At 44.1% G+C, this 18732-nt stretch overlaps 1 protein-coding gene across 5 annotated transcripts in view; it reads right to left on the bottom strand.

Annotated features, from left to right (window-relative positions):
* LOC137348208 (rho GTPase-activating protein 23-like) overlaps positions 1–18732 on the bottom strand; it is a 515957-nt gene that overhangs the window by 362435 nt on the left and 134790 nt on the right. Inside the window, exon 1 of one of the 5 annotated variants that reach the window (XM_068013574.1) lies at positions 6066–6355. The exons of the other annotated variants lie outside the window; for them this stretch is intronic. Coding sequence (XP_067869675.1) covers positions 6066–6119 — 54 coding nt within the window. The 5' untranslated portion in view covers positions 6120–6355. Of the gene's footprint in view, positions 1–6065; positions 6356–18732 lie in introns of those variants that run through there. 5 annotated transcript variants of the gene reach the window in all.

Genomic DNA, 18732 nt, shown 5'->3' on the forward strand with positions numbered 1-18732 from the left:
ATTGCCACCCTGCACTATTGCTTTGTCCTTTCTTGTTCTCCTCAGCTGAACCCTCGTTCCACCCACCAACACCCCCCCACCAACCCCAATTTAGTTTAAAGACCTCTCTACAGCCCTAGTTATAAGATTCGCCAGGACACTGATCCCAGGTGAAGGCCGTCCCAACAGTACAGCTCCCTCTTGCCCCAGTACTAGTGCCAGTGCCCTATGAATCGAAATCCATTTTCCCACACCAATCTTTGAGCCACGCATTTAGCTCTCTGATCTTATTTATCCTATGCCACTTTGCTCGTGGCTCAGGTAGTAATCCAGAGATTATTACCTTTGTGGTTCTGCTTTTTAACTTTAGCCCCCAGCTGCTCATATTCCCTCAGCAGAACGTCTTTCTTAGTCTTACCGATGTCTTTGGCACAAGGACCACAACAACTGGATCCTTGCCTCCCATTCCAAGTTTCTCTCCAGCCCCAAGGAGATGTCCTTAATCTTGGCAGCAGGTAGGCAACACAGCCTTCGGGACTCATGCTCTCAGCTGCAGAGAACAGTATCTATCCCCCCTAACTATTCAGTCCCCTACTACCCCTACTACATTCCTTTTCACTCACCATGTTGAATGGCTCCCTGCACCATGTGCTGTTGTCAGTTTGCTCATCCTCCCTGCTCTCATCCATACAAGCTGCAAGAACCTCGAACCTGTTGGACAAATGCAAGGGCTGTGGCTCCTGCATTGCTATCTTCTGGCTCCCCATACCTTCCTCACTCGTAGTCACACCCTCCTGTTCCTGAGAACGGATGAAATATGAAGTACCTAGCCTAAGGGGTGTGACACAAAGTGTCCCGATAACTTCCCCCTCCCTGATGCATTGCAGTGTCCGAATCGCAGACTCCAGCTCATCAACTCTGAGCCAAAGTTGCTCGAACTGCAAACACTTACTGCAGATGTGGTTGCAGTGGATCACACTGGTGTCCACCAGCTCCCAGATGCTACCACTGCAACACATCAGCCGGAATTTTACGGTAGATGGACGGGAGCCGGACTGTGACATGAAAGTCGGTGGCGAACCCGCTTCCGCCTAGCCTGGGAATGCGTCCCGTATTTTATGGATCCCCAGCCTTTAATTGTCCCGAGGCAGGACTTCCACCCACTTGAGGGAGGAGGTCCCGCCTCAGTGAGCTGCTGGCCAATCAGCGGGCCGGCAGCTCTTATTCCTAGCAGCGCCACCGGGATCAGTGGCCACTGCTGGGACTGCAGCCAAGCCGACGCCATGGATCCAGGAGGAGGTAAGGAGGGGCATGCCTCTCCAGGGGGATCAGTCCTTCCCTGGTGCGGCTGGAGTGGTCCTTTGGGAGAAGGGGGGTGTCTTGGGTCCCGGGGGTAGGTTGGTAGGCGGGAGTGCCTCTCAATCGGGCATCTTGTGCCAGACTGCCATGCCTCCCCCCAACCCACCCCGGGGTGCGGAAAGGTCGGCAGCTATTGCTGGGCGGCCTTTCACATCCCCAGCACACCCGCTTGCCAGGGGTAAAATAAAGTGGCCACTTAAGGATCTTGATTGGCCTCGGGCGGGCGGGCCATTTCCCACCCCCCATCCCCCCACCTGACCTCTGTAAACTTGTCTGGAGGCGGAATTGGGGCAGGTAGGCCTCCCTGAGCCTGCCGTTCAATTTTAAGCCACCCCCACGCCACCATCCGACCCACTGGGGCGGCGTAAAATTTCAGCCATCATCTGCCCTGCCTTCTCTATAGCGTTTTATTTAACTAATTAGGTTTTGAGTTTAGAAATATCACTGATAATTTGTAGTTATAGCAAGTTGTTTAACTCGTTAAGCTACAAATGTAATACAAATCTTATATCTCCCCAGTACCAGTTTAAACGAAAAAAACCTGGAAATTCAACAAACAATCATCTACCTGTTGACCTAATTAATGCCTCTGGGCTTCAGCTCTCAGGTCTCACTGCCTCCGGCTCCCTCTCTTCGATCACTGCTTCTTCTGCAAAAGACCAGAACAGCACTTGCTCCCTCACTACACCGAATTCCCACACTTACCAAATTCCCGAATTTGGCACTCTGTCACGCAGCACTCAAGCAGAACATTGTGCTACTTACTTCGTGTAGCAAAACCTCCTTTATTTATATTAGCTGGAATTCCAGAGACCTGAGTCAGGCCCTGCTGACTAGGGAACCATTACTAACTAGCTACCTAATGAACTAATTATGCAGCTGACACCAGGCAGATGTTTACCACTGACTAAGATTGAAAGAAACTACAATTTAATGTTAAAGTTAAGCTAAATGCAAACTTGTCTAGATTTTAGAAAGAGATCAACCCTCAAAATTCCCACACCTAGCAAATTCCCGAGTTAAGCAGTCTGTCACGCAGCACTCCATGCTACTTGCTCATGGTAATAAACTGGGGTATGTTCAAAAAAATGGAAACTATAAGCAACCCGGTGACCTGACAGAACTGTGAATGTCTGCCACACAAATCATTCCAGTTTGCGAAACTTATGTGCCTACATTTCATCATGTCTGTCGTAAAAGCAATGACTTTCATTTATTTAATCTGTTTCAATACACTTCTGCCACAATTCAAAGAACAGTCAGGGAGAAAGAAAATGAACAAATAGATACAATATTAACGACACTGGACAAAACAAATGACTGAATAAATATGCAAAAAGGAACATAGAAACTCGACAAATGTCTGTAAAGAGTAAACAAAGATGCTAGAGTATAGTGAAAACTTAAGATTGCAGATGTTTCAAAGAGGCATCTTAGGAACAGTGACAACACAAAAAAAAGCAAGTTACCAAAAAATAAGGAGAGAGATAAGAGGTAAATAGAAAGACAGCACTGAGATAAGGCTGTGAAGGCAACATGTATACATACGTATTAATGCAGTTCCAACATTCACAGACAATATCATAAGTACTGCTGTTAAATGCTGCATGTGTTACACAAATGAAATTACCCAATGATAGGCTTCAGTATATACTAAATATACTTCTTTGGCAATTCAAGGAGGCATCCAAGGAGCCCCAGACAGTGAGATAAAAAAATATGTATGCAATATGCACATAAATGCTATCATGAAAATGGAAATATTAAATGTAAAATAATTAAAATCTGCATTATATAATTGCTGGCATTTCTGTTAAAATTTTCATATGTGCCTGATTAATACTGGATTATACCAGACCCAGACACCTCTCAAATAGACGTTATTTTAAAATAATTTTTACCATATGGACACATTGGCCAGAGAGACCATTAGAACTTCAAAGACTTGAGAAAGGAAGTCATCTTTTGACATTATCTACATTCATCAACAGTATATAATACATGCCAGAATTCAGTACATAACTACACAATTTTATTTCCTTCAAAACCAACATAATATACCTGTATCTATTTAAAAGAGCTAAAAAATGTCAGATATAAAGTGATGCATAAACAATAAAACCATCGAGTCATAGAGTTATACAGCGCAGAAACAAGCCCTTCAGCCCATCCTGTGTGTGCCGGCCATCAAGCACCTATCTATTCTAATCCCATTTTCCAGTACTTAGCCCGTAGCTTTGTATGCTATGGCGTTTCAAGTGCTCATCTAGATACTTCTTATATGTTGTGAGGGCTCCTGCCTCTACCACCCCTTCAGGCAGTGCGTTCCAGATGCCAACCACCCTCTGGGTGAAAATTGTTTTCCTCAAATCCCCTCTAAACCTCCTGCCCTTTACCTTACACCTCCGCTAAGGGAAAAAGTTTCTTCCTATCTACCCCCCTCATAATTTTGTATATGGCACAGTGGCGCAGTGGTTAGCACCGCAGCCTCACAGCTCCAGCGACCTGGGTTCGATTCTGGGTACTGCCTGTGCGGAGTTTGCAAGTTCTCCCTGTGACTGTGTGGGTTTCCGCCGGGTGCTCCGGTTTCCACAGCCAAAGACTTGCTGGTTTATAGGTAAATTGTCCTTGTAAATTGCCTCTAGTATAGGTAGGTGGTAGGGGAATTGAGGGAAGGTGGGGATGTGGTAGGAATATGGGATTAATGTAGGATTGGGTGGTTGATGGTCGGCACAGACTCGGTGGGCCGAAGGGCCTGTTTCAGTGCTGTATCTCTAAATAAAAATAAATAAAATAAAATAAAACAATAAGGTCTCCCCTCAGCGTTCTCTGCTCTAAGGAAAACAAGCCTAGCCTATCCAATCTCTCTTCATAGCTGAAATGCTCAGCCCAGGCAACATCCTGGTGAATCTCCTCTGCACCCTCTTCAATGCAATCACATCCTTAACTCACTATGGAACTTTGATTAATTATTTAGGATATACAACTTTGCTTCTTTTGAAGACAGCTCTGATCCGAACATTTGGCAATTTATTCCTGTGCAATTAGCACTCAAATCAGATGTTTCCACTTTAGAAAGTTTAAAGCTCTCAACAGAACTTGTACAAAGTTTCACAGATTTATGAGCACCGTGAATCAACAACTTATGAAGTGGCAAAGGTGGCACAGCAAGTTGATGTCATCAACATACTGCAGCAAGGAATGGAAGAGCACAGCTTTAATTTCCCAACACTGTCAATTTCCTAGCCTTAGGTTTACTTCTAGAGTGGGACATGGGAGTAAGATACTAAACCAGACAAGTCACCTTGAGGTTGAGGGTAAAAAGAAAGTGGTATTCCCCAGCCACCTTTGTACACCTCACAGAAACCAATTCTAATCAGCAGAATCTGGGGCAGGTCACCCACCTAGCCTCTTGGTCACAGGTGCTAAGTGGAATAAAAACTTAAAGGGAAGAGCCAAATATTTACTTATCTGAGACAAACAGATGCACTCTCACAAGAAATGCTGAGGCATTAAAAACATACAAGAGGGAGGCATCAGAAAAACTTCACATAAGTCATACCATTCAGAACGTAATCAAGACTGATGCAGAAGAATATAGTGACCTGCAGTTCATGCATCCATCATTATTCAATTTTTAAGTTAGGCAGGTCTCATTTACACTGTAGAGTTTGTTTTGTACTTTCTGACTCAAGCACATGATATTTAATCCCACAATAAATGGTGAAATTTATATAACACATACATGTTCACTAATTAGATACAAGGTGAAAGGCATAATGATTATCACAAATATGGTTTTCAGTGAGACAATACTCAATCAAAAAATTTGACATAATATGTATAAACCAAGAACGCTTTCTTCTAAATAAAAGACATTACAAAGCAATACATAACTTCTAGAACCTTAGGTCAATCGCACAATCTTAAAATATACTGATCATTAATCTCAGTTCAAAATGCACATTCTCTGATTATTAAACATAATAAACTACCTCATGTTATATTTGGCTAAACATTTTTCAAGATTAAGGTACAATGCATACAGTATATTTCTTTGAGGACTGGTCACTTTAATCAGTGAAAACTCCCATATACCCACCACAGAATTTCGAGATTATTACTTCAAATTGTTGCAATATGAGAACTATATGAGAGAACTAATGTTTTTAGGAAAAAGCGATTGATGAACGCTGATCCCTGTCACAAAACACGTGGTTTTGTTTTCTGCTCTTTTAACTCCAAATACAGAGAGAAAGAGGAACAAGAAAAGGTTTGAACTCCAATCTAGTGCCTGTTACAAAGCAGCATTGTTCTAAGAGAAAGGCACTGGTGCTTTTAAATAAGTTGACATGGCTGCGCCTGCTCCCACTTATAACCAGAAAACATCACTATTATACCAATAGTTACTGAAGCCATTACATCAGAACAAAATATTACATAGTAACAAATATTTAATACAAAAATACAACTGCCAAAAGACAAAAGTTGAAAGCAAGACAAGACCTTGTCATCACAACCCATAACATTCTATGTAATGCTGTGTCAGAGCCACAAATCAATATGCCCTTATTTTTCCTCCTCATGTTCTTCCTCAAAGGCCTAGCATTCCTGTATGTTAATCCTCTTAGTCACAAATGCATTATAATTAAAAGGAAATACTGCAGCCTCAGTTTAGACTATGCAGACAGCACTGTAGAGCCCAGTGTTCTGTACTTATCACTTACTTGCGCCTCCACGTAGGGTGGAATTCCAACGAGACAGAAAGCCACGCCATTCATCTGTGATATGGTGTGCCTCCGAGTTTTCAGAGTGCAGTAAAAAGCCTCACAAATCTATATCCCAGCCCAGCTCTTAATTTGCAGTCAGTTAGTAGCCTCCCCCCTACCCAAGCTAAAGCCGCCTATCTGCTCTGCGGAAGAGCTTGCAATGGTCTTCTAATTATCATCCCGTCCACAGCCAAAGGGGAAAGCAGAATCAACTTCCAGTACTCTGCACCAGGGAATCTGTCTGAGTATTACTGTGGATACAGAAAAAGTTTAAATGCATCAGGCAAATAAAAAAAAATTTAAACAAGCAGCATGTTACTACTCTTGTCCCTTTTAGGCTTCTTTCCTTCAAACAAAGCAGTGGTGTTCGCTGGACCTCTTCTCTTTTTTGTAAATCAGATCAAAAACATTACTGCTGTGATTTAAATGGCAGGCTAGAATGGGAAGAGGAGGAGGCTCCCTGCCAGTAAACATTCCAACTGACAGGGGAAGCATGTGACGGAAATGCTGGAACAGCACATGGACTACAGAGACTGCACCCAAATCCTGTCTGCACAGTACAAAAGAGAATGCAGGCAGCCTAACAGAAACTAAATATATTAAAATCATCTCACCTCAAAAGAAAAGGGCTCACATTCAAACCTGGAGTATAAAACTACAGATTTTGCCTGTGATGAAAGTATATGATTGGAAGTAACAGAAAGCTGGCAGAGAGAAACAAAACTTGCCAAAATTTGTCTTTTACTTTATAGAAATACAAAACTATTAATAATCTGTATTGAGCTAATTTCAAGAACTGTTAGTGTTATTCATCAGAAACAAAGGGCTGGATTTTGCCAAACGAGTCGCTGTTCTGACGCCAGGGTCGTTTGTAGGTTGCGTGGCCACACGAGTGGGTGGCAGGACTTCATCGATGATCTTCCGATATACAGCCACTTAGATATCCGGCTGCCGGGGAGTCGGCCAATAAGGGGTGAAAGGCAGCAGCAGTGCTGACAGGTAGTTTACCCACGCCATGTTTAAAGGCCAGTCTGCAGCTCTAATACAGGCTGCACACAGAGGGGAGAGGATGGGGCGCAGCAGGAGCGAGCCTGTGGAGGAACGGCTGCAGTGAGAGGAAGGCTCCACCTTTCAGTGACACATTCCTGCAGGTGGCGAGGGAATGGAGAGAGGTTCTGCTCTCAGTGGACAGGAGGAGGAGGCCAGCAAGCCCGACAAAGAAGGCATGGCTGGAAGTGGCCGAGGAAGTCAGCGGCCGTGGGGTGGTGGCACAAACATGGATGCGGTACCAGAAATGATTCCATGATCTTGAGGTCTGGCAAGGTGAGTGGCATGCAGGATGGCAAGCCCTGCATAGCTTATTTGGCAAACCTGAGATGTGAGGCAAGATGTCCGACCGATGCATAGGGAATGACAGATTATTAATAGTTTTGTGTTTCGAAAAAGTAAAAGACAAATTTTGGCAAGTTTTGTTTCTCTCGCCTAGCTTTCTGTTACTTCCAATTATATACTTTCATCAGAGGCAAATTCAGTAGTTTTATACTCCAGGTATGAATGTGAAGGACCATCGGGCACAGTGAGCCACAGAGTTGCCTCACATTGGAGGACCATGGTCAGCCAGAGGAGCTCGCTGCAGTGACAAGGATGAATGGCCGCTTGCAGTTAGCCTCCAAGTGACAGGAATATGGACATTTAAAGTAGCACAGTCAAACGAGTACAGCTGGGCCAGGAGATAAGTCTGACGCTGTGTAATTGCCATTGCAGAAGAAGCATGCTCATAATGCTAGGCAGCGGAGTCACACGGGAGATGGTGTCACCTTGTTTGCTGTAGTCATGCAGATGGAGGAGGATGCAATGGAGATTTGATGAGTTGCAGCAGGCCAGCCTATTGCGAAGGCGAGGTAGATGTGGTGCTCAAAGAGTGAGAAAAGCGATGGTCGCAGGCACCAAACCTTCTGATGAGTATTAGCATTGCTACCTCTGTGGCCCTTGATAACCACAGGAAGCTCCAGATGAAGGATAGGCAGAAGGATGTGGGTGATGCAGAAGTTATTAACGGCAAACTTGTCTCTCCTATAGGACCAGTAGTGGACGATGCGCAGACAATAGCATCTGAACTACAAGACTTCAACAGCCGTCATACGAGCAGGCAGCGTAACATCAGTTCAGCGAATCCTCCACCAGAGTCAGTGGGTACTTCCGCACATTTAGAATGGGCTGCACCAACTGGTGAACAGAGCACAGATGCACAGGAGCAGCTTACAGAGACAGTGACAGCTCTGGCCGGTTCTCATCAGAGGATTGAAGTCAGGCCAAACAATGGTCAACTTACTGCAAATGCGGCCCTCAGGAGTCATCATCAAAGCAGCAGATTCCAGAGCAGCAGCGTGAAATGTGTGAATGTTTGTCAGAGTTCCCAGAGGCGGTTTGCTCCCATGCACATATGAGGGAGGAATCGATCAATGCCTTGAGTGATGCCGTGTCTCTGGCATATGAGTGTATTGCCTCCTCCATTGAGAGAGTGGTGATCCTCATGGAGAGCCACATGTGGCAAACCACCGAGTGGATGCAGGAGGTGTGCACTGGCCTCCACAGTATGGCCTCATCCTTGAATAATGTTGAGCGCTGGGTGGACAAGATGATCCATTGCCAAGTGTTGTCCCACTCCAGCTAAGCAGGAGAGGGAAGGTGGTCCTTGAAAGGGTCACAGAGCAGATAGATGTCGGAAGGCTATGGGGGGGCTCTTCTCAAGGCTTTGGGGCATTGAGATGGAGGACATGAAATGGTGGGTGCTGAATGAAGGCCAATGGTGAATGTAGGACTTGGAATGGTCTCATGACAGGATCAGTAACATTGTTAGGGTGTTTCATGACAAGACACCATGGCTACCACAGAGTTGCCTGTCTTGTGTACAATGGCATTACAGGGAATCTCAGGAGAATCGTGTTCAGATGACGAAGTAGCATGCAAGTCAACGGTCATGGCCATCAGCCCCAAAAGTGCACAGCCATTGACCAAAGGGTTTCAATGCCCGCCCCCTCATCCTCCACCTTGGCGCACCAGGTTGTGCTAAGTGCAACAGACCACCAAGATACGGGAGACCCTTGATGGAGTGTATTGCAGGGCTCCCGCAGATCCATCTAAGCATCGGAACCATATTCTCAGAAGCCCAATTGCTTGTTCAATGGTTGCCCTTTTAGTCACATGGCAGGGGGTGTAGGTTTCCTTTGTTTTCTGTGTTGGGGTTCCACACATGTGTGAGCAGCCAAGTCTTTAGTGGATACCCTTGTCACCCAGGATCCATCCACGAAGGAGTTTGGGTAGACTGAAGAGTTTAGGCGCCTGGCACTGTCTCAGGATGTATGAGTTATGGCAACCTTGTGCACAACTGAAGGATCCTTTTGCAGTGGTCACAGACGATTTGAATATTGAGCGACTACAACCCCTTCCTGTTAACAAGCACGTCTGGCAGCTCTGAGGGAGCCTTGATGGCCACATGCCGGCAGTCTATAACCCCCGGACTGGAGGGAATCCTGCCATGGCCTCTTAGCCTGACTGGCTGGATCGGTGCAAAACCTGATGTACTTCCCTGCCATCTGGGGTGAGTCCCTGGGATGAGGGGGTTGCCCTATGATGAGAGGCTGAGTAAATTGGGCCTATATTCTTTGGAATTTAGAAGAATGAGAGGCGATCTAATTGAGACATACAAGATTCTGAAAGGGCTTGATAGGGTAGAAGCTGAGAGATTGTTCCCACTGGTCAGGGAATCTGGAACACAGGGACACAGTCTCAGGATAAGGGGCCAATCATTCAGGACTGAGATGGGGAGAAATTACTACACTCAAAGGGTTGTAAATCTTTGGAATTCTCTACCCCCCGAGGGTTGTGGATGCTTCATCATTGAATACATTTAAGGCTGGGATAGATAGATTTTTGGTCTCACAGGGAATCAAGGGATATGGGGAGCGGGCAGGAAAGTGGAATTAAAGCCCAAGGTCAGCCATGATCATACTGAATGGCGGAGCAGGCTCGATAGACCATATGGTTTACTTCTGCTCCTATTTCTTGTGTTCTCTGGAACAAGGCATCCGTCACCCTCTTGATGCAGCAATGGGCCGCAAATTGAGAGATCCCACAAATGTCTCCAGATGATCCCTGGAACGAGCCTGATGTGAAAAAATTAAGTGTTACGATCATCTTCACCGCCACAGGCAATGGCTGTTTCCGCTTTCGCCCCATATCCTTTGATTCCTTTAAACTCAAGAGCGATATCTAACTCTTTCTTGAAAACGTACAATGTTTTGGCCTCAACTGCTTTCTGTGGTACCGAATTCCACAGGTTCACCACTCTCTGGGTGAAGAAATTTCTCCTCATCTCAGTCCTGAATGGTTTACCCCGTATCCTTTGACTATGACCCCTGGTTCAGGACTCCCCCACCATCGGGAACATCCTTCCTGTCAAGTCCTGTTAGAATTTTTAGGTTTCTATGAGATCCCCCCTCACTCTTCTGAACTCCAGCCAATATAATCCTAACCGACTCAATCTCTCCTCAAACATCAGTCCCGCCATCCCAGGAATCAGTCTGGTTAACCTTCGCTGCACTCCCTACATAGCAAGAACATCCTTCCTCAGATAAGGAGACCAAAACTGCACACAATATTCCAGGTGTGGCCTCACCAAGGCCCTATATAATTGCAACAAGACATCTCTGCTCCTGTACTCGAATTCTCTCGCTATGAAGGCCAACATATCATTTGCCTTTTTTACCGCCTGTTGCACCTGCATGCTTACCTTCAGCGACTTGTGTACGAGAACACCCAGGTCTCGTTGCATATTCCCCTCTCTCAGTTTATAGCCGTTCAGATAATAATCTGCCTTCCTTGTTTTTGCTACCAAAGTGGATAACCGCACATTTATCCACATTATATTGCATCTACCATGCATTAGCCCACTCACTCAGCTTGTCCAAATCACCCTGAAGCCTCTCTGTATCCTCCTCACAACTCACCCTCCCACCCAGTTTTGTGTCATCTGCAAATTTGGAGATATTACATTTAGTTCCCTCATCTAAATCATTAATATATATTGTGAATAGCTGGGGTCCTAGCACTGATCCCTGCGGTACCCCACTAGTCACTGCCTGCCTTTTGGAAAAAGACCATTTATCCCTACTCTTTGTTTCCTGTCTGCCAACCAATTTTCTATCCATCGCAATACACTACCCCCAATCCCATGCGCTTTAATGTTACATGCTAATCTCTTATGTCGAAAGCCTTCTTAAAGTCCAAATAAACCACATCCCCCTCATCAACTCTATTAGTTACATGCTCGAAGAATTCTAGTAGATTTGTCAAGCATGATTTCCCTTTCGTATATCCATGCTGATTCTGTCTGATTCTACCACTGTTCTCTAAGTGCTCTGCTATACAATCTTTGATAATGGACTCTAGAATTTTCCCCACTACCAATGTCAGGCTGACTGGTCTATAATTCCCTGCTTTCTCTCGACCTCCCTCTTTAAATAGTGGGGTTACATTAGCTACCCCCCAATCTGTAGGAACTGTTCCAGAGTCTACAGAATCTTGAAAGATGACCACCAATGCATCCACTATTTCTAGGGCCACTTCCTTAAGTACTCTGGGATGCAGATTATCAGGCCCTGGGGATTTATCGGCCTTCAATCCCATCAATTTCCCCAACACCATTTCTCTACTAATACTGATTTCCTTCAGTTCATCCCTCTCACTAAACCCTGTGTTCCCCAACATTTCTGGTATGATATCTGTGTCCTCCTTTGTGAAGACAGAACCAAAGTATGCATTTAGTTGGTCAGCCATTTCTTTGTTCCCTATAATAAATTCCCCTGTTTCTGACTGTAAGGGACTACATTGGTCTTCACCAATCTTTTTCTCTTCACATACCTATAGAAACTTTTACAGTCGGTGTTCCTCGCAAGCTTGCTCTTGTACTCTATTTTCCCCTTCTTAATCAATCCCTTGATCCTCCTTTGCTGAATTGTAAACTGCTCCCAATCCTCAGGTCTGTTGTTTTTCCTGGCAAATTTATATGCCTCTTCCTTGGATCTAATGCTCTCTCTAATTTCCCTTGTAAGCCATGGTTTGGCTACCTTTCCCGTTTTACTTTTGCACCAGACAGGAATAAACAATTGTTACAGTTCATCCATGCACTCTTTGAATGTTTGCCATTGCCTTTCCACCGCCATCCCTTTAAGTAACGTTTCCCAATCCATCATAGCCAACTCGTGCCTCATACCCCGTAGTTTCCTTTACTAAGGTTCAGGACCCTAGTCTCAGAATCAACTACGTCACTCTCCACCTTGATGAAGAATTCTATCATATTATGGTCGCTCATCCCCAAGGGGTCTTGCACAACTAGATTGTCAATTATTCCTCTCTCATTACACAATACCCAGTCTTGGATGGCCTGTTCTCTAGTTGGTTCCTCAACTTATTGGTCCAGAAAACCATCCCGTGTACACTCCAAGAATTCCTCCTCTACGGTATTGTACCTAATTTGATTTGCCCAATCTATATGCAGATTCAAGTCACCCATAATTACAGATGTTCCTTTATCGCCTGCATCTCTAATTTCCTGTTTAATGCCATTCACAACATCACCACTACGGTTGGGGGTCTATATACAACCCTCACTAACATTTTTTGCCCCTTAGTGTTTCTCAGCTCTGCCCATACAGATTCCACATCGTCAGAGCTAATATTTTTCCTCACTATTGCATTAATTTCCTCTTTAACCAGCAATTCAACTCCACCGCCTTTTGCTTTTTGTCTGTCCTTCCTAAATACTGAATATCCCTGGATGTTAATTTCCCATCCCTGGTCACCTTGCAGCCATGTCTGCGTAATCCCAACTATATCATACCCGTTTACATCTATTTGTGCAATTAATTTATCCACTTTATTGCGAATGCTCCGCGCATTAAGGAACAAAACCTTAAGGCTTGTCTTTTTAACATTACTTGACCCCTTCCCACTATTTTTCACTGTGGCCCTATTTGATTCTGGCCTTTGATTTCTCTGCCTATCACTTTTCTTATTCCCCTTACTGTCTTTTGTTCTTGTCTTTGATCCCCCCTCCTGACTCCTTGCAAAGGTTCCCATCCCCTTGCCATTTTAGTTGAAGATAAGCTTTTGTCTGTAGACCCCCTGAGCTGGGTAATGCCTTCTTCAAACCTTAGCCTGCCTTACTCCCACTGTGCGCCCTCTCATCCATGTCCCATCACACTGTCATGCCGCTGGTGAGCCTCTACCCACTGCTGCCACGCTCCAAATAGCTGATGCGGTATCTCTTTCCCACTCTCTTCCTCACTGAATGAGTCAAAACTCTGAGGGCAGAGCACCCATTTAGCTTTGGAGCCTTCAGATGCAATGGCTCTCACACACATTCCACCCACCCCTGACTATCGCCTTACACGGTGCACTTCAATTAAAGGTCCCTGCCTTTGATTCTCTGACCTGAGCCTGCCCGTTTATAAACAAAGAAGAACTCAATGACTGTTAGTTTCAGCCAAAAGTCAACTGCTCCTGAGCTCTTGCCTCCTTTGATTAGGCGTGCCACTGACGTTCCATGGAACCTATTTGCCCCATGGAAAATGGCAAAACCTGTGTAAAATCTTGGTCAATTGGCTGCTTAACAGGCTCAAAGGGCTGTCCACCACCAGCCCGCACAGTCCCAATCCCACTGCCTGACTGCCCCAGGGAAATCTGACCAGCAGTGGGAAGACGTCGGGGATCCGCTCCAATGCATTTAACCACACCCCATCACACCCCAAACCCGCCTCCAAACCAGTCGCCATGGGGCGGATAAAATTCCACCCAAAGTTACACATACAACAGTGGACTACATATTTCTGTTTTTTATGTGTTATGAGTGAAAGAATAAACACAATGCAGTCACCATGTGTAATATTCCAGTTGTTACTTCATGGGTAATAAATTGGGGCTTAAAAAGGTCTGTAACAAAACTTTATAGTGTTATTTTCTTCAACATATACAATCAGATTTGCTTTCTACAGAGTAAATTATCACTTTTTTGAGTTATGAAAATATCAACATAGACTGATCCACAGATGTTACTTCATATTTTGAAACCTTGCTATTTAAATTAAATATAAATCAGTGTCTGTAATAAATGTGTTACAAAACTTTTACCAGTACTTTATTTACTTCAGTCCACGATTAGCATTCTACATTTTGCTATTACTAGGCTTTTTCTCTTGCATAGTCTACTGGACTTCAGTTTACACAAATGATTTGCAAATGCCAAAAAAATCTACATTACTTAAAGCACCTATCAGCACATTTGCAATAAGGGACCAAAATATATAGAATTCAAGGAAACAGCATACTGAATAAAAATAGGTCCAACTCCTCTGGTGTTGCATGGTGACATTAGGTCAGTTCCATCTGCCCTAAGCATCACATTCCAAAATCAAGATATATAAATCAATTTTTAATAGCTAAATCTGGATACCAAAACACAAGTACAGTAAATACCAATCAAAAAAATATATATTTTCAGTACATAAAACAATGATTTTCTGTTTATGTCCAATTATATTTGGTTACAGGATACATTTGAGGTAAATTCCTGATTTTGCTTTGCTGCATAACTCACTGGGTGTTCCTCCCAAGTTGCTGCACGTTTTGAGTTATGCCTCACATTACCCTGACAGTGAATGGCCCACCAAAAGGAGCAAATTAAAATAAGGTTTGCAAATACTATTTGAACCTTTTAATTATAGTTAAATAAGAAGCTAGCATTCTATCAACTCAAAAGTACAGTTGATTCAATTAAAATCAGTATTATCTCCACCTGCTTGATACAAACACAAATATTTGAAAGGTGGCCAGAGAAGTTGATAAGGCTGTTAAAAGCATACCGGTTCCTTTAAAAATAGAGGCATAGAGTACAAAAGGATGGAAGTTGCAGTAAAATCTTCATAAATCACTGGGTAGGCCTCAGCTACAGTATTGCGCCTCATTCTGGGCACCACACTGGAGGTAGATTATCAAGGTCTTGGAAAAGGTGAAAAGGACATTTAACAGAATGGTACTAGGGATGAGGGACTTCAGTTATGTGGAGAGACAAGAGAAGCTGGGATTGTTCTCCTTAGAACACAGAAGATCATGGGGACATTTAATAAATTATGCGTGGTTTTGACAGAGTCAATAGGGAGAAATATTTCCACTGGCAGGTTGGCAGTAACCAGAGGATACTGATTTAAGATAATTGCCAAAATATCCAGGGAGGAAATGAGGAGAATTTTTTTGTGCAGCGAGTTATGATTTGTAATGCACGACCTGAAAGTAAGGTAGAAGCAGATTCAAAAGTAACTTCCAAAAGGAGAATTGGATAAATATTTGGAAAGATTACATTTGTAGAGCTATGGCAGAAAAACAAGCGAAGTGAGGCTAACTCGCTAGATCTTTCAAAAGAGCCCGCACAGACACAATGGGCCTAATGACCTTCTGCGCTGTATGATTCTATGGTTCTCAAGTCGCAAACCATGAATTTAAAACAGCATAAGCATGATTATTTTTGTTATTTCAGAGCCCTGTGCAACATTGTAGAGCATCCTGGAAAGCAAAGATACGCCACCCACCACCCCCCAACCCCTGACTTCTTTACTCCACTACCAACCACATCCTTAAATCCCAATTTTAGCCTAATCACTTCCAAAGAACTCACTAAGATTGAAACCATCCATTCAGTTGCCTCTGCTCTGCTTTGCTTCTCCCCCATCCCACCGAGCCAACTCCTACCCGAGGCTCCCCACTTCTCCAGCCCTGAACTCACCTCTCTCCCTTTTCCATCTCTCACTGAGTTTATCTCATCCCTTACTGGTCCCCTTGCAAGATGGCATTGTAAATCATTTACTACTGTCCCTCTCTTTCAAAACTGCCATTTTCACCATCCTCTTCAAAAATAAACCCCCTTATGTTTGCAAGCTACCATCTGACTTACAACCTCCCTTTCCTTCCCAGATAAATTTTACCCAACAGTTGTGGGCAGGACAGAACAGAACAGAGTGTGCGTAATTTCTATAACAGAGTTAAATGCATGGCCGGAACAATTAAAATTTGATTTGTGGAATAGTGTGACAATCACTTTCCTTTTAAATTAGCTCAGTCATGACATTCACATTTTGAAATCAGGATAAAAATGTGACATTTCAGCTAATGCCAAATGGTACAGTTTAACATTAAATAGAGGTGAAGGGCTGGGGGGGTGCGTGGGCCCAGCCTGGTCAGGCACACTGTGCCTGACGGAGGGCCATCCCCGAAGCCCCAACTACCCCCAACGCCCAACACGCACCCCACCCCCCGTCCCCCATTCGACTCCCCTTGCCTCACCGGGGCCCAACCAATTGCCCCCGGCGAGGCCCCAAAAAACTTACCCATTCTCCAGGACTACCCAACTTCAGACTACCCAGTCTTCAGCTGGGTTGCAGTCCCAGCAATGGCCACCGCTCCCGGTAGCGCTGCTGGGACAGAGAGCTGCCGGCCCGCTGATTGGCCGGCAGCTCCATTAGGCGGGACTTCCTGCCTCAATGAGGTGGAAGTCCTGCCTCAGACCACTGAAGGACCTGGGGACCGTAAATTGCGGTCTGGATCCCCAGGTCAGGCAGAGGCGGGATTCACCACCAACCTTTTGGTCGGTGGACGGCTCCCATCCGACGAGGGTAAAATTCTGGCCAACGTTTCAGGTCTGTGACCTTTCATCAGAACTGGCCAGTTCTAATGAAAGGTCACAGACCTGAAACTTTAACTCTGTTTCTTTCTCCACAGATGTTGCCTGCCACATGCCTTAATTTTAGTTTCTAAAACCAACCCAATAATCATGTGCCATTATTTAATACAGTAAAACATTATGCACTGAAATATGGATGAATCATGTTGAAATCCTGAATATTACACTGTGACGACCACATCATTTGTTTAATTGATAATCTCTCATTTTCTCAGCCTTGTCCATTTCAAAAGCAAAACAAAAATTGTGTTTAATGCAGTATTTGGTTCTAAGTTTTAATGATCAAAATTAACTTTCAGAAAGTTCTCATCTATTATGATACAAAACAGATGCTATTGGGATTCCAACATCCCAGAAAGAATTAACAGTTCATAGTCCAGTCAGAGCATTTCATCTGCTTTATGAATCAGACAACTAGCACTCACCTGAGCCTCAAATTGTCAAAAGATTCAAAACTAATGAACAGACTCAAACTGCACTCAACTCAAAATGAAGTAATGATCAATATTAGTAGCACAGCAATATAGTTTTAAACCAATAGTAACATGGTTTGAATATTTTGCACTCTCCTCCATACTTTGAGGTATTTTCTATCATGTGCCATACGAAGACACAATATAGAATGCAATACAGAAGTGCAAATTAGGAAATTCACCACACAGAGTTTTATTCATTAGAGAAAGATTTTAAAGTATCTATTTGACCATACTTTACTCCAGTCTGATAGAATTCACGATCAGACTAGCAGTAGCAGAAGATAAGCACAGGTTTATCTGAACACTTCAAATCCTCTTAATTCATCACACAGGCTGCGCAAAAAATGACTAAAATGACGAGAAAGTATAAAAAGGATACTGATTTTTCTTTTGCAAATTTCATGTACATTACAGCTACTGGCATTTCAAAAGTCAACAAACACAAGCAGGATTTACACAGCATCCATGATCATCAGTGGTTTGAATTAATAACGAAATACTACTGATCTGTTTCATAAATTAAAGAATTTGGAAAGTTAATCTCACCATCTCTGCTCACCTCCTGTGCTGCTGTCACCTTTCATACAGCTCCAACGTAGCAACACTGCAATGCATCCATGTCTTTGTTCCCTCCAGACTTGACTATTGCAATGCACAGCTGGCCAACCTGCCATCTTCCATCCACCACAAACCTGAGGTCATCCAAAACTCTGCTGTCCCTGCTTTAACTCACACTTAGTCCCGTTCATCCATCACCCGTTTCCTCTAGGCCCTTGTTCTTGCTGGAGTCTGAAGTGAAATTGTTGGATTTGATTAGCTTTGGGCTTGAGCCCTGTTCATTGGGTTCTGCAGTGAGTAGATCCACCCAGACCTCATTTTTAGTGTTCTGGTGAGTCACACAAGTGCTGCTCACTTTAGGTCATTTTTGTTTCCCTTTTCTGTTTACAGTGGGGAGGGTCTCTTTTCTAATCTGCCTCATGTCCTCTGGTCTATTGCTGCTTGCAGGTATCTGTCCAGTTTCCACTGCACTCCCCTGCGGCACTTTGACTAGGTGAGGCATCACCCTCACAGTTGGTTCACCTTTTTGGGAACTTTCCTTGTCCCTGCAGGTTTCTGTAAATGCTGTTAGCAGCCTTAGTAAGGTGCTTCTTTGGCCTGCATTTACATAGGAGGGTGTGAGGTCTAATTTTTCCAACATTTCAGGGTTGACTGACTGGATTCCATTTGGGAATCCTCCCAGCCCTCTTTTAACCTGTCCTCACTATCCTTTTCATCCCCTTCCTCCCTAACTGTCTGCCAGACCTGTGCTTGTCTGACTGACCCCTTTTGTTTTCAGCAGGGGTGCCACACAATCCAC

Source organism: Heterodontus francisci, chromosome 33 (genome assembly GCF_036365525.1).
Source record: "Heterodontus francisci isolate sHetFra1 chromosome 33, sHetFra1.hap1, whole genome shotgun sequence".
NCBI classification, from domain to species: domain Eukaryota; kingdom Metazoa; phylum Chordata; class Chondrichthyes; order Heterodontiformes; family Heterodontidae; genus Heterodontus; species Heterodontus francisci.